This window comes from Pan paniscus, chromosome X (genome assembly GCF_029289425.2).
Source record: "Pan paniscus chromosome X, NHGRI_mPanPan1-v2.0_pri, whole genome shotgun sequence".
NCBI lineage: Eukaryota > Metazoa > Chordata > Mammalia > Primates > Hominidae > Pan > Pan paniscus.
In genome coordinates, this window is record NC_073272.2 from 55,701,598 (window position 1) to 55,717,338 (window position 15,741).

Consider the following 15,741-nt stretch of genomic DNA (forward strand, 5'->3'; position numbering starts at 1 on the left):
CTCACGCCTGTAATCCCAGCACTTTGGGAGGTCAAGACGGGCAGATAACCTGAGGCCAGGAGTTCGAGACCAGCCCAGCCAACATGGCAAAACCCCATTCTCTACTAAAAATACAAAAATTATCCGGGTGTGGTGGCACGCGCCTGTGATCCCAGCAACTCGGGAGGCTGAGGCATGAGAATTGCTTGAACCCAGGAGGCAGGGGTTGCAGTGAGCTGATATCATGCCACTTCACTCCAGCCTGGACAACAGAGTGAGACTCTGTCTCAAAAAAAAAAAAAAGGTTAAGATGGTAACTCTTATGTTATATATTAGACATTTTGCCACAATAAAAAATATTTTTTAGAAAGTTAAGGAAGTCAGCGGGCACAGTGGTTCACATCTGTAATCCCAGTACTTAGGGAGGCTAGGAAGGAGTTCAAGACCAGCTTGGGCAACAAAACAAGACCCCAACTATACAAAATAGCTGGGCATGGAGGCATGCACCTGTAGTCCTAGCTACTTGGGAGGCTGAGGCAGGAGGATCACTTGAGCCCAGGCGTTCAAGGCTGCAGTGAACTATGGTCACGCCACTGCACTCCAGCCTAGGTAAGAGAGCAAGACCCTGTCTTGAAAAAAAAATAAGGAACTCAGAGAACAAAAGCAAGGAAACAAGTAGAGTCTTTATGCTTTATTATCTGGCCTAATAAGTCTTTTCTTTTTTTTTTTGAGATGGAGTCTTGCTCTGTCATCCAGGCTGGAGTGAGTGGTGTGACCTCGGTTCACTGCAACCTCCACTTCCCGGGATCAAACGGTTCTCGTGCCTCAGCCTCCCCCAGTAGCTGGGATTACAGGTGCCCGCCATCACGCCTGACTAATTTTTGTATTTTTAGTAGAGACGGGGTTTCGCCATGTTGGCCAGGCTGGTTTTGAACTCCTGACCTCAGGCGATCCGCCCACCTCGGCCTCCCAAAGTGCTGGGATTACAGGTATGAGCCACTGCACCCAGCCCAACCTGACTAATAAGTCTTAAGTGCCCCTATAATTGGCTAGAAGTCCTCTACTCATGATAGACAGCAGATCTACTCTGAAGAATAATTAGTAATTCTTTTTTGAGACAGGATGTCACTCTGTCACTCAGGCTGGAGTGCAGTGGCCCGATCTCAGCTCACTGCAACTTCCACCTCCCAGGTTCAAGCGATCCTCCCACCTCAGCCTACCAAGTAGCTGGGACTACAGGCACGTGCCACCACACCCAGCTGATTTTTGTATTTTTTGTAAAGATGGGATTTTGCCATGTTGCCCAGGCTGGTCTCAAACTCCTGAGCTCAAGTGATCTGCCTGCCTCAGCCTCCCAAAGTGCTAGGATTATAGGCATGAGTCACCATACCTGGCCAGAATAATGAATAAATTTTGATGCCTTCTGATTAAATTAGTAGAATGCCAAGTCTTTCATGTGCCATACTAAACTACCCTACTTCATCCTTTGATTCTACAGATTGAAAGTAGTCAGCATTAGGAATAAACAACTTTACAAAATTACAACTGTTTTCCCAGATATACTGCTGGAGGTGAAGTCTACTAAAAATGTAGAGCCAAGATCTTCAAAACTCCACTTCACATTTAGCAAGGGGAAAGTAAACCTGTTAAAGTAGCACCAAAATCCAGAGGAAAATACTTAGAGTAGAGCTTTCAGCTACCACAGTAACATCCTTTAAACACACACACCCCTACACGCATTATTGTATTAATGACAACCACTTTGGTAGAGAAACTTTCACACATCATCAATAAGAATTCTTACACAAGAAAGGAATGATGAGCCACAAAAGACAAACCAGAGAACAGCACTAGCTAATGAAGCTGACATAGTCAAATGCTGGGAAAATTCTGGTCTATGAAAATGATCCCTAAATCTTGCTGTCTCAAGGTAAGGACACCAAGAAGAAAGCATCAAATATCAATTTTATGTCAAATATCAGTGTTATAAATGTTCATTTATATAGCTGATAAATAGGAGTCAAATACAAATTTATCAAATAGATTTCAACTACTCCACACTACTGTAAAAAGAAATATTATCCTTTTATAAATGTTAACTAAACATTAAATCTATTATAACATATGGAATGCTAAAAGTGTACACAAAACCTTTCCTGAGACATGGCACAATACCAGTATGACCAACCTGTATATATATTTATTCAAGATAAGAAGCATTTCATTTCCAAAAAGTAAACTATGTCCTTATCAGGTATGTATCTTAATGCAAACACCAACAATGATCTACAGAAACAAGTCAGAGGCTACATGGATCTGTTTCTGCAAATGTGAAAGGATAAATCATTAACAAATATATAAAAGCTATATTATAAAATAACCTAATCAAGTAAGGATGAATATTACAAAGGCTTCAAAATGATGCTTAGCTTATAAAGCACTCTATCAATGAATATTTTTTTTCTTTTTAGAGAGACAGGGTCTCACTCTGTGTTGCCCAGGCTGGAGTGCAGTGGCACGATCATAGTTCACTGCAGCCTTGAACTCCTGGGCTCACATGATCCTCTTGCCTCAGTCTCCCAAATACCCAAGACACTACTGGGACATGCCACTATGCCTATGCTCAGCCTTTTTTTTTTTTTTTTTTGTGGAGATGAGCCCTTGCTATGTTGACCAGGCTGGTCTTGAATTCCTATCCTCAAGCTATTCTCCTGCCTCAGCTTGAATATTCTTGATAAACATGAGGTTGCTCAGTATTTTAACACTACCATTTATTGAACACTAAAATGCGTCACATGCTTTAAAAGTAATCTCTCTAATCCTCAATGTTTTCTTTTCTTTTTTTTTTTTTGAGATGGAGTCTTGCTCTGTCACCCAGGCTGGAGTGCAATGGCATGATCTAGGCTCACCGCAACCTCCACCTCCCGGGTTCAAGCAATTCTCCTGCCTCAGCCTTCTGAGTAGCTGGGATTACAGGCATGTGCCACCATGCGCCGCTAATTTTGGTATTTTTAGTAGAGGAGGAGTTTCGCCATGTTGGCCAGGCTGGTCTTGAATGTCTGACCTCAGGTGATCCACCCACCTCAGCCTCCCACAGTGCTGGGATTACAGGCGTGAGCGACCGCCCCCAGCCAATGTTTTATTTCTTAAACTGGGCAGTAGGTACACAGTTTCCATTATGTTACTCTTTATTCTTTTTGGTACATCCAAAGTATTTATCATGTTTTTCTTTAAAAGAAAAGTAAAAAATTAAGGCTCCAGTTAAACTATCTGGCTTACCCAAGGTACCTAACTGGCACAGGCAACACTGGAACCCCGTACGTTGAATTCTGAATCCAAAGCACTTTCTGGTTCACTACTCTGCCTCTCAGAAACAGCAGTCATGGCAATGAGTGCAGATATCTCATTCACAAACCACTTTCCATGGAGAGATGGTGTAGTACCCCAGAACTCATGCTAAATGAAATAAACAGACACTGAGGATAACGATAATTTGTAAACGGTGACATCAACGTATCAATTAAGAAATCACGGTATAATAGTCATAATCTGGTCATATTACCATACTAAAGCTTTGAGACAGCAATGGTATTAATACCTAAAGAAAAGTGCTTGGCTGAGCGCGGTGGCTCACACCTGTAATCCCAACACTTTGGGAGGCTGAGGCGGGTGGATCACCTGAGGTCAGGAGTTCGAGACCAGCCTGGCCAACATGGTGAAACCCCGTCTCTACTAAAAATACAAAAATTAGCTGGGCGTGGTGGCGCATGCCTATAATCCCAGCTACTCGAGAGGCTGAGGCAGGAAATTCGCTTGACCCGGGAGGCAGAAAATTCGCTTGACCCCGGAGGCAGAGGTTGCAGTGAGCCGAGATCACGCCATCGCACTCCAGCCTGAGTGACAGAGCAAGACTCTATCTCAAAAAAAAAAAAAAAAAAAGAAAGAAAGAAAAAAGAAAAGTGCTCACAAGTGGTAGTCAAGGTAATAAATCAAAAGGCAATAAACCATGCATAGAACCAGGTTCACCTATCTTCCAGAACTGCTGATCAAAGATGTCCTCATCCAATCAGAATGTGAGCATTCGGTTCATTTGGTCAGGCTCTTGCCTTAGCAGGAGGACATACAGGAACATCTAGCTCCTTTGTTCCGACTCTATAAGCACCAAGCCAGCTTCTGATTATAATTTAGCTCCCCATGTAACTAGCCTAAAGACTATATAGAACATTTTACCTAACAACTATATTTCTCATTTTAAAATAATAAACTTGTATCCTAGATTTAGGAGCTGGAGTGAACACAAGTCAGTCTCCCCAACTCCCCAACCTCTGGACATTGACAAAAGGTGAAGGCCAGATACTGAACCATGACAATCTAATCACGAAACTATTCCTCAGGTGCCCTTCAATGACACCATTAACTGACATCCCTTGAGTTTCAGTAGTTCAATGTTAAGAATCTTAAACAGGATCCGTTTAAGAAATCATTTGTTCTAAAATGGTTAAAAACATAAAAGAATGATCTGCCCAAGTAACTAGTGAGTGGGAAATTCTTCAATCATCTATGTAAATGTTTTACATAGATATAATTGATGGAATACAAATCCTGACTCTGCTCCATTGGGAAAATTGCTTAACATATCTAAATTTCAGTTCCACCATCTGAAAACTAATAATCCTTATCTCATATACCTATTCTAAGGATTAAATAAAATATTCAAATTAAGTACCAGTATAAATGTTCCATTAATGTTAATTTTGATAATGGAAAATATATGATACCTGCTATTACTAACTATACCAAAGTATCTCAACCATAAATTCTCCTATTGTTGGGTTTCCAGAAACTTAACAGGTATACTGGGGAGAAATCACATAAAACTAACAGGTTAATGCCAATTAATAAATGCAGAAGGAATGTGAGAAAAAAATCATTAGAACACTACAGTTATAATGATGACATGCAAGATACACCAACGGATGCTAAAATCAGCGGGCAAAAGTTTAAAAGAAAACAGTATATTTGCATAGTCTCAAAGATCTACCCCCAAGATATTTACTAATATACAACAGGAAAAACAGTAACTTTACAGGAGAGAAAGCCTGGCAGATACCACCTTAACCAAGTGATCAAGATTATTATCACCAGTAATACAAAACAACACCATGTACCCCCAGTTATGATGCACTGAGGATGGTGCATCACTTCTGTGGTATTCCTGCCAAAAATGCATAGTCTAAATCTAAGCATGAGAAAACATAAGACAAAGTCAAATTAAGGGGCAATCTAAAAAACAACTAAGGGGCAATCTAAAAAACAACTAAGGGCCAAGCATGGTGGCTCACACCTGTAATCCCAGCACTTTGGGAGGCCGAGGCAGGAGGAATGCTTGAGGCCAGGAGTTAGAGATCAGCCTGTTCAGCATAGCAAGACCCCATCTCTACCAAAAATAAAAATACAAGATATTAACATAAAGGGAGTCTGGGTGATGGGTATACAGGAACTTTCTATACTCTTTTTGCAACTCTTCTGTGAGTAGAAAATATATCAAAATAAAAAGTTTTTAAAAAAGAAAACTATGTAATAAAGGAGTGGTATCCCTGTTGCCCCCTACTGTCAACCCTACCATTTCCTTTAAACAAACCTATATTAAACAGCCCTTTCATCATTTCATGAACTTCAATTTCTAAGCCTTCTTATAACTGTAAACTCCTTCTACTGTAAGCTTTGTGAAAATGAGGCCTGTGTCTGCTTTTTCTCCCCATTATGTCCCTAGCACTTGGCATGTGTCTGGCACATTGCAGGTACTATTTATTTGTTGAATGAACAAATGGCAGCTATAGTCTATTGTATTCATTTCCTATTGCTACTGTAACAAATTACAACAAACACAGTGGCTTAAAACAGAAATGTATTATCTGCTAGTTGTAGGGATTAAGAAATCCAAATTGAGTCTCTCTAGACTAAAATCAAGGTATCAGGAGGGCTGCATTCCTGTGAAGACTCTAGAGAAGAATGTTTCCTTATCTTTTCCAGCTTCTGGAGACTGTCCACATTCGTTGGCTCATTGTCAGCAAATGCATCACTCCAGCCTCTGCTTCCATCATCAGATCTCCTCCTCTGACTATGGCCATTCTGCCTCCCTCTTATAAGGACCCTTGTGATTACACTGGGTCCACCCAGATAATCCAGGGTAATCTTCCAATCCCTAGATCTTTAAGTTAATCGCATCTGCAAAGTCCTTTTTGAAATGTAAGATGACATATTCACAGGTTCCAGGGATTAGGACATGGACATCTTTGGGGGGCTATTTTCAGCTTACCACATGTATCAATTTTTTAAATCTATCAAGCAAATAATTAGCTCAAAACTAACTCACTCAACTAACTGGGGAAATTAATGCTATTTCCCAGACAAAGGCTATCTCCTGCCACTCCCACCCTTTGTCATTTTGTAAAAGCATTTGCCTTTGGTTTATATTTAATAAAGTTCGTGACTAGTTTTTAAACAGAGATGAGAACATGTATATTTAAGCAAGCTCTATCCCTCCTCCCTTCAATGTAATCACGCTTTGTCCATGACTGAATTCTACTTTTAGGGCTGGATCTGATGAAGAGAGTAGGAAATCAAACTGAATCAGACTATTTGGCGTGTGCCTATAATGTAATGAAGCACTTTCTTACACGGCTAAACAGAATCCAGAAACATTTCCAAGAGGGACATAAAAATATTTGGGGAGCAAAATTAAGTGTCCCAGTGCAAATACTGTAAACAACTATATTCAGAAACAGAAATTCTAGCATCTTTTTAAATTACTTTTTCCTTTATTGGAAATTCAACTGTTTTCATATCTAATTCTAATTTCACAATCAAATGTAATAGGGCTAATGTCTCAAAATATAGTTTTCCCCAAAGTATACTTAGATGATGAATGAAAATAAAATAGAAATAAGTTCTTCCACAATTTTGATAGATGCTTCAGGTGTGGAAGTATGGATTTTTAAGCTGTTACTTCCACTGCATTGCTTTGAGTATATTCATTACTATAATGAAAGTATATTAGAATGCTCACTCAACATGTCAACCTGCTATACTCTATTGTGCCATTTTTTTCCTTTTGGTATTTCTTTTCAGTGTCATGTTTGGTTCGGTTAACAGGCTATAGCTCGAGTTGTTAGATATCTAAGTGCTATTCAAAGGTCTGTTACCCTCCAAAGTACACAATCACATATCTGACCACAGAGTGAGGCTTATTACAAGCACACTCAAATACATTTCAGAAAAAGTCAACAAAACATATTTCAAATCTCTATGATGTTTCTATATTTAGAAAAAAGTTCCATTGGCCGGGCGTTGTGGCTCACGCCTGTAATCCCAGCACTTTGGAAGGCCGAGACGGGTGGATCACTTGAAGTCAGGAGTTCAAGACTAGCCTGGCCAAAATGGTGAAACCCAGTCTCTACTAAAAACACAAAAATTAGCTGGGCATGGTAGCACACGCCTGTAATCCCAGCAACTCAGGAGGCTGAGACAGGAGAATTGCTTGAACCCGGGAGGCGGAGGTTGCAGTGAGCCAAGATCATGCCATTGCACTCCAGCCTGGGCAACAAGAGCAAAACTCCCTCTCAAAAAAAAAAAAAAAAAGGAAATAGTTCCATTATATGAAGAAAACAAATGATAAATGTACTGGTGTAAGTATTTTCCAACTCATCATAGAGCAAAAACTGGTTGTATTTCCATGTGTAAAAGCTAAGTGATGTTAATTTTCAAATTGTTAGTGGAGGAAGAAACTATTACAAACTCCTGTGACTGATTCTTTCTGAGAGTTGCTAAACCGGTCTTTCAGTAACATGTGACCAAGTCTTTCAACATCATAAACTAAAATATAGTCTTCTAAATAGCACTTACGACTTATAGCCCTCACTCACAGTAATTTACTAATTTACCAAGTAATCACCAAGTAATTTACCAAAGTTTTTACAAAGAACAATAGGTCAAAGTCTTTCCATTAATTTTTGTTTGTTTGTTTGATTTTTTTTTTTTTTTGAGATGGAGTCTCGCTCTGTTGCCCAGGCTGGAGTGCAGTAGCGTGATCTCAGCTCACTGTAAGCTCCGCCTCCTGGGTTCACGCCATTCTCCTGCCTCAGCCTCCCGAGTAGCTGGGACTACAGACGCCCGCCACTACACCCGGCTAATTTTTTGTATTTTTAGTAGAGACGAGATTTCACTGTGTTAGCCAGGATGGTCTCAATCTCCTGACCTCGTGATCCGCCTGCCTCGGCCTTCCAAAGTGCTGGGATTACAGGCGTGAGCCACCGCACCAGGCCCCATTAATATATTTTTTAAATAAAGTTATGGGAGCCAGGTACAGTGGCTCATGCCTGTAATCCCAGTGTTTTTGGAGGCCAAGGTAGGAGGATCACTTGAACCCAGGAGTTCAAGACTAGCCTGAGCAACATAGCAAAACCCCATCTCTACAAAAATTAAAGACTGGGTGCAGTGGCTCATGCCTGTAATTCCAGAACTTTGAGAGGCCAAGGCAGGAGAATCACTTGAGCCCAGGAGTTTGAGACCAGCCCAAGCAACATAGTGAGACCCTGCCTCTAAAAAAAAATAATAAAATTAAAATGAAAGAAATTATAGCCGGGTGCAGTGGCTCACACCTGTAATCCTGTACTTTGGGAGGCTGAGGCAGGCAGATCACTTGAGGTCAGGAGATCGAGACCATCCTGGCTAACACAGTGAAACCCCGTCTCTACTAAAAATACAAAAAATTAGCTAGGTGTGGTGGCAAGCGCCTGTAGTCCCAGCTACTCGGGAGGCTGAGACAGAAGAATTGCTTGAACCCAGGAGGCAGAGGTTGCAGTGAGCCGAGATCATGCCACTAGGAAGTCTGAGGGGGGAAGACTGATGGAGCATAGGAGTTTGAGGTTGCAGTGAGCTACGACATGCCATTGCATTCCAGCCTGGGCAACAGAGCAAGACCTTGTCTCTTAAAAAAATCAAGTTATGGAAACCATAAAATATGAAAAACTTGAAATGCAGGTGTTTATAGCCAAATCCTAAATCTGAGAGTTTGTTTTCAACATCCTCAAAGTCAAATATCAGCAGTAAAATTTATTGCTCCCAGTTCTTTGCAGCACCATAAGGTCAATGTATTCTAAACAAATGGAGTGGGGCTGTTAAGAATTATTACACAATTTGCCTTTGCTTTGTTGGTGATAAAAACGACAGAATTAGGCTGGGCATGGTGGCTCATGTCTGTAATCTCAGCACTCTGAGAGGCAGAGACAGGAGGACCTCTAGAAGCCAGGAGTTCGAGACTGGCCTGGACAACATAATGAGACTGTCTCTACAAAAAGCAAACTAACAGAATTATTTCACAAGACTCAAATATCCACAATGGGGAAGAAGGGAATGCCATCAAGAGAAAAAGGTATTAAAACCTATTGTTGAGCTATAAATTTCAAATCAAACACGCAAAAATAAAATTTAAAAAAAAGAAAAGTAGCAGGTACAGTGGCTTGTGCCTGTAGTCCCAACTACTTGGTTGGCCAAGGCAGGAGGATCACTTGAGCCCAGGACTTCAAGACCAATCTGGCAGACAGAGTGAGACTCTGTCTCTAAAAATCAAAAGGCCAGGTGGTGGTGGCTCATGCCTGTAATCCCAGCACTTTGGGAGGCCGAGACGGGCAGATCACTTGAGGCCAGCCTGGGCAACATGGCAAAACCCCGTCTCTACAAAAAATACAAAAATTAGCCAGGCATGGTGACACACATCTGTGGTCCCAGCTACTAGGGAGGCTGAGGTGGGAGAATCAATTAAGCCCACAAGGTCAAGGCTACAGTGAGCTGTGATCATACCACTGCACTCCAGCCTGGGTGACAGAGAGAGACCCTGTCTCAAAAAATAAAAAAGAAAAAAAAAAAGAAAAGAATTACCTAACATTAGGGGAGAAAATTAAGCAAGAGGTAGTGTCAATGCTATAGTTTATATATTTTAATAATGGTAATAAATAGAACATATATCAAATTGATAAGACAAAAGTATGGACATATCAATTATATATATATTATATGTACAATCTCGCACACACATATAAAAAAAGAATGAAAAAGAATCTAGAATAATTTAGACATTCAAACTGCTCACTGGGGTCTTCTTCTACAGACTTGTTTATATAATAAATAAGACTGTAGAAGAAGAATGAGAAATTGTACATTACAAACTGCATTGTACTCAGGAAGTAATTCAAAGATGATGCCCCTTATTCTCCTGGGATTATAAATAAGCTAGTTTTTTCTTAATTTCAAATATGCAGGCTGGGCACGGTGGCTCATGCCTGTAATTCCAGCATTTTGGGAGGCTAAGGCATCTCTACAAAATATTTCAAAAAAAAAAAATTAGCTGGGGATGGTGGCCTATGCCTGTAGTCCTGGCTATTCGGGAGGATCCTGAGCCCAGGCATTCGAGGTTACAGTGAGCTATGATCATGCCACTGTACTCTAGCCTGGGCAACAGAGCAAGACTTTGCCTTAAAAAAAAAAAAAAAGGAGAAGACGAAGCAATATCCAAAAACTGATTAAATAAGTCCACTAATTCTGACATTCCTTTTAGAACAGAAAATTACAATTGTTGTTTTCTGTGTAAATTAAAATGTACTTTATATATTACATTTCCTCCACATTAGAGATTCTGAAATCTGGCTATGTATCCAATCACCTAGGGAACTTTTTTTTGAGACAGGGTCTCATTCTGTCACCCAGGGTGGAGTGCAGTGGGGCACAATCACAACTCACTGCAGCCTCAAACTCTGGGGCTCAAGTGACTCTCCTGCCTCAACCTTCTGAGTAGCTAGGACTATAGGTGAGCACCACCATGCCCAGCATCTTGGGAACTTTTAAACAGTAAGTTCCTGGAGCTCATCTCCTAAAGATTCCAATTTGAGAAGTCTGGACTGGAAGCCGGAAATCAGAATACATAATATAATATAGAGATCATGTTAGTGTATTAAAGGAATGCCTACTGCGTTTCAGCTAGCTGTTGGGTTTGGTCCCATATTTCAAGTGCTTCCCAAACTCTACTTAACTGTGCATACAAATCACTTGGATGTGTTACCAAAAGTCAGATTCTGATTCAGAATGTCTGGAATAAGGCCTGGGAATATGCAGTTCTGACAAGCTCCCAGGTGATGTCCATGCTGCTGGTCCAGGGACCACACTTCGAGTAGTAAGACCTTATGAGATTTTTAAACCTTTCCAGAGGTGAATGATAGAAGTCAGTATCCTACAGCCAGGTGCGGTGGCTCACGCCTGTACTCCCAGCACTTTGGGAGGCCAAGGCGGGCAGATCACCTGAGGTCCGGAGTTCAAGACCAGCCTGGCCAGTATGTTGAAACCTGCCTCTACTAAAAATACAAAAATTAGCCGGGCATGGTGGTACATGCCTGTAATCCCAGCTACTCGGGAGGCTGAGGCAAGAGAATCGCTTGAACCCAGGAGGCTGGAACCCAGGAGGTTGCAGTGAGCCGAGATTGCACCACAGCACTCCAGCCTGGGCAACAGAGCGAGACTCTGTCTTAAAAAAAAAAAAAAAAAAAAAAAAAAAAAAAGAAGTCAGTATCCTATGCAGTTTCTCCCACTGAAATATTTTCAAGTTTTACCTAAACATCCTTTAACATAACTAGAGTACACAGCTTGCAAAATGACTGACTTATCTTTACTATGTACCCTACTACCAAGTGAATGGAAATTATTTCCCTCATTTACAGATGGTATCATGCAAAGTTGAGTGCTACTGATGTCACAATGCAGAGATGAAATTAAAATTTACATAACTTTCAATATTATACACAAGGATGTTCATCATAGCCATGGTTATAATAGTAAAATAGTAGAGAGGAAAAACCTTGGCAGGCTACAGTGGCTCATGCCTATAATCCCAGCATTTTGGGAAGCCGAAGTGGAAGGAGCACTTGAGCCTAGAAGTATGAGACCAGCTTGGGCAAAATAGTAAGACTTCATTTCCACAAAAAATAAAAACACGGCCAGGCATGGTGGCTCACGCCTGTAATCCCAGTACTTTGGGAGGCCGAGGCAGGCAGATCACAAGGTCAGGAGTTCGAGACCAGCCTGGCCAATATGGTGAAACCCCTATCTCTACTAAAAATACAAAAATTAGCCAGGCGTGGTGGCACGCACCTGTAGTCCCAGCTACTAGGGAGGCTGAGGCAGAATAATCACTTGAACCTGGGAGGTGGAGGTTGCAGTGAGCCGAGATTGTGCCACTGCACTCTACCCTGGGCAACAGAGCAAGACTCCGTCTAAAACAAACAAACAAACAAACAAAAAACACTATTACCTGAGTGTGGTGGCACACATCTGCAGTCCCAGCTACTAGGGAGGCTGAGGTGGGAGGATCACTTGAGCCCGGGACGTTAGGGCTTCAGTGAGCCAAGACAGCATCACTGCATTCCAGCCTAGATGACGGCATGAGATTATGTCTCCCAAAAAAATAAAAGGCCCTACATATCCAACAATATGGGACTGCTTAAATAACCTAGAAGAACCTTATAATGAAATAGTAGGCATCTATTTTTAAAAAATTATGTAGGCCAGGCACAGTGGCTGACGCCTGTAATCCCAGCACCATGGGAGGCCAAGGCAGGCAGATGGCTTGAGCCCAGGAGTTTGAGACCAACCAGGGCAACACGGCAAAACCCCATCTCTACTAAAAATACAAAAACAAACCTGCACGTTGTGCACATGTATCCTAAAAGTATAATAAAAAAAAATACAAAAACAAAATTAGCCAGGAGTGGTGGCACGCACCTGTAGTCCCAGCTACTCGAGAGGCTGAAGTGGGAGAATTGCTTCAGCCTGGGAGGCGGAGGTTACAATGAGCCGAGATCATGCCACTGCACTCCAGCCTGGGCAAAAGAGTGAGACTCTGTCTCAAAAAATAAAATTAAAAAATTAATAAAATAAATAAAAAATAAAAAATGGGGGTGGGTGGGAGGAGGGAGAGCATCAGCAAGAACAGCTAATGGATGCTGGGCTAAATACCTAGGTGATGGGATGATTTATGCAGCAAACCACCATGGCACACGTTTACCTATGTAACAAACCTGCACATGTACCTCTGAACTTAAAATAAAATTTGGAAATCAAAAAATAAAATTTAAAAAGAAAAAAATTATGTAAATATACACTAACAAAAATAAATAAATAAATATACACTTACAGATAATGAAAAGAGATTCAAGATAAGTGAAAATAAAGATTATAAAATTTTATAGAAAGATATGTGTGTGCATATATATAAATATATATATATATACACACACACACATACATATACCAGAAAGATGTATATACTAAAATGTTTAAAGCCTTGTACTCAAAGTACTGGAATTTTAGGTCATTCTGATGCTTCCTTGCCTGCATTATCTAATATTTCTACTACAATGTATACCATATAAAATTCTTAAAGGGTAAAAAGCAGGTGAGAAGAAAACCAAGCAAACTCCACACATGCACATACCTTTCGAGGCCCACCGGAATGGGTCTGACTGATAAGTAACTTGCTTTCTAAAGAGTGTTCAAGGGACTCCCTAAATTAGAAGCACTTAGAAAGTTTTTAAAAATTGCAGTCTTGCACCCCAATCCAGATTTATTGAATCAGAATTTGTACCAATGGGCCCTAGAGTTTGCATATGAAGCAAATACTGACTCTTATAAACAGTAAAGTTTGGAAACCATGGCATTAAACAAAAAGCTTCCTAGAAATGCAGAAACCTGGACTAAATTCCAACCTATCTGAACAGCAACCTACAGCAAATTCAGAATGAGTGAAATCATGGCGTTTTCATACATATACACCTACACTCACGGAGACCACTGGAATTTGAGCAACAGAAACCTGTTCTTAGCAACTGGCTTTATTCCATCTTAATTTTAAGCATCCCATGTGATCAATAACCAACCATTTCCTATGGGCTGACTGAGGTCACAGAGGTTTTCCTTATATTTGACCCACATCTGTCTAAAACTTCTCATTATAACCCCTTCTATGATGTTCTGTCCCTACTTAGTTCTTCATTAATTAAAAGTACTACATGAACATTTATTATGGAACCAAATATGTAGGCAATTCAATCATTCTCCTGTTGCTTTCATTTCTCATTTCTAAACACATTCTAGTTGAATAACTTCAATAGATTCTGGTGATTATTTCTTCCAGAGATACTCTCTGAGGTAAACTCAAAGGCATCATGAGCTTCTATCAGTAAAGGTCCTCAAAGAATCAAGTAAAACCTTTCCTGTTCTGAAAAACACCACATGAACCCCCAAGATTTTATTGAAAGAAAAAGAGAAAAGGTATATGCCACACTGAATATATTTCCCAATCACATTCTCAAGTACTTAGTATAACAATCAACTCATAAGTCATATATTTATGAAAAGTTTTCAAAAGGAGACATTAAGAGTTTGGGGACTTTCCTAAAGCTAACAAATTAAAACAATTTTTCCAAAAGAAAGTCAGGATAGGCCAGGAGCCATGACTCATGCCTGTAATCCCAACACTTTGGGAGGCCGAGGCGGGAGGATCACCTGAGGTCAGGAGTTCAAGACCAGCCTGGTCAACATGGTGAAACCCTGTCTCTACTAAAAAACCAAAAAATTAGCGGGGCGTAGTGGCGTGCACCTGTAATCCCAGCTATTTGGGAGGCTGAGGCGGCAGAGGTTGCAGTGAGCCGAGATTGCACCACTGCACTCCAGCCTGGGTGACACATCAAGATTCCGCCTCAAAAAAAAAAAAAAGAAAAAAGAAAAAGAAAAACAAAGCCATGATAGATTTTTTTTTCTTCCCCTTTAAAACAGAAAAGAAAACAACAGGAGAAAAAAAAGTTTGGAGTGAGCTCCTAAGAGGATATAGGAAAGGACCATAATTTCTAGGATGTGGGGGACAAGCCCTTTATTTTATTTTAATCCATGATACATTTTAATCATGAATCACACAGAAGGCCAGGCCAGCTAAAACTTGAATTTATTATAACCAAGAAGATTATATACCTACCTGCAGCTCACACCAAGCAACCTCAACCCATGTTTCAGTGTCCAGTCCCTTATATACTGTTTTAAATGCTCCTCTTCCTAGTTCTATGTCAAATTTCAGGAATCTGCCACTAGGAGAAGTAGCTACAGCCTTCATTTCTGCTTCTTCTTCCATTTCCTTTTCATTTTTCTCCTTGAAACAATCTTTTGAGATTTCTGAGGTTGACTTTGAACACTGTTCATATTTAACTTCTTGTCCACCTCTCAGCACATTTGAAGGAAGCTTATCTACTCTTGGAATATTCATTGCAGCCTTAATTCTCTCATCTTTGGGGGATGATTCGGCAACTTTGTCATCTTCTGTCATTTCAACACTCTTTCGGAAAAATCTCTTCCTTTCTACAGTTTCCCCAGAAGCAGAGAAGGTACTGTTTTTCTCCTTTAGTCTAGCTTCTACTGTCAAAGTTGCAGCGACCTGGGGAACTCTGTTTTCAAATGAAATTCCATCAGGTTTCTCAGAATCTTCTGTGCTGGCTGGATCCCCTGAATCAGTGGCCATTGTAATTAAAGTTGGCACTAAAATTTTTCCTGTTTCTACTCTTCAGTCCAGTTACATCTCAGGTATCAGAATTATCAGAATGGACTTCCTTTTGCGTGGTCATGTATTTCCATAGCAACCTGAAGGGGGGGAAAAGATATTTTAAAATC

General features: G+C 40.5%; 1 protein-coding gene across 5 annotated transcripts in view; it reads right to left on the reverse strand.

Annotated features, from left to right (window-relative positions):
- WNK3 (WNK lysine deficient protein kinase 3) overlaps window positions 1-15,741 on the reverse strand; it is a 164,330-nt gene that overhangs the window by 125,324 nt on the left and 23,265 nt on the right. For all 5 annotated transcript variants that reach the window (XM_008959220.5, XM_034950281.3, XM_055106662.2 and 2 more), the window contains exon 2: window positions 15,056-15,711. In XM_008959220.5, coding sequence (XP_008957468.1) covers window positions 15,056-15,592 — 537 coding nt within the window. In that variant the 5' untranslated portion in view covers window positions 15,593-15,711. The remainder of the gene's footprint in view (window positions 1-15,055; window positions 15,712-15,741) is intronic.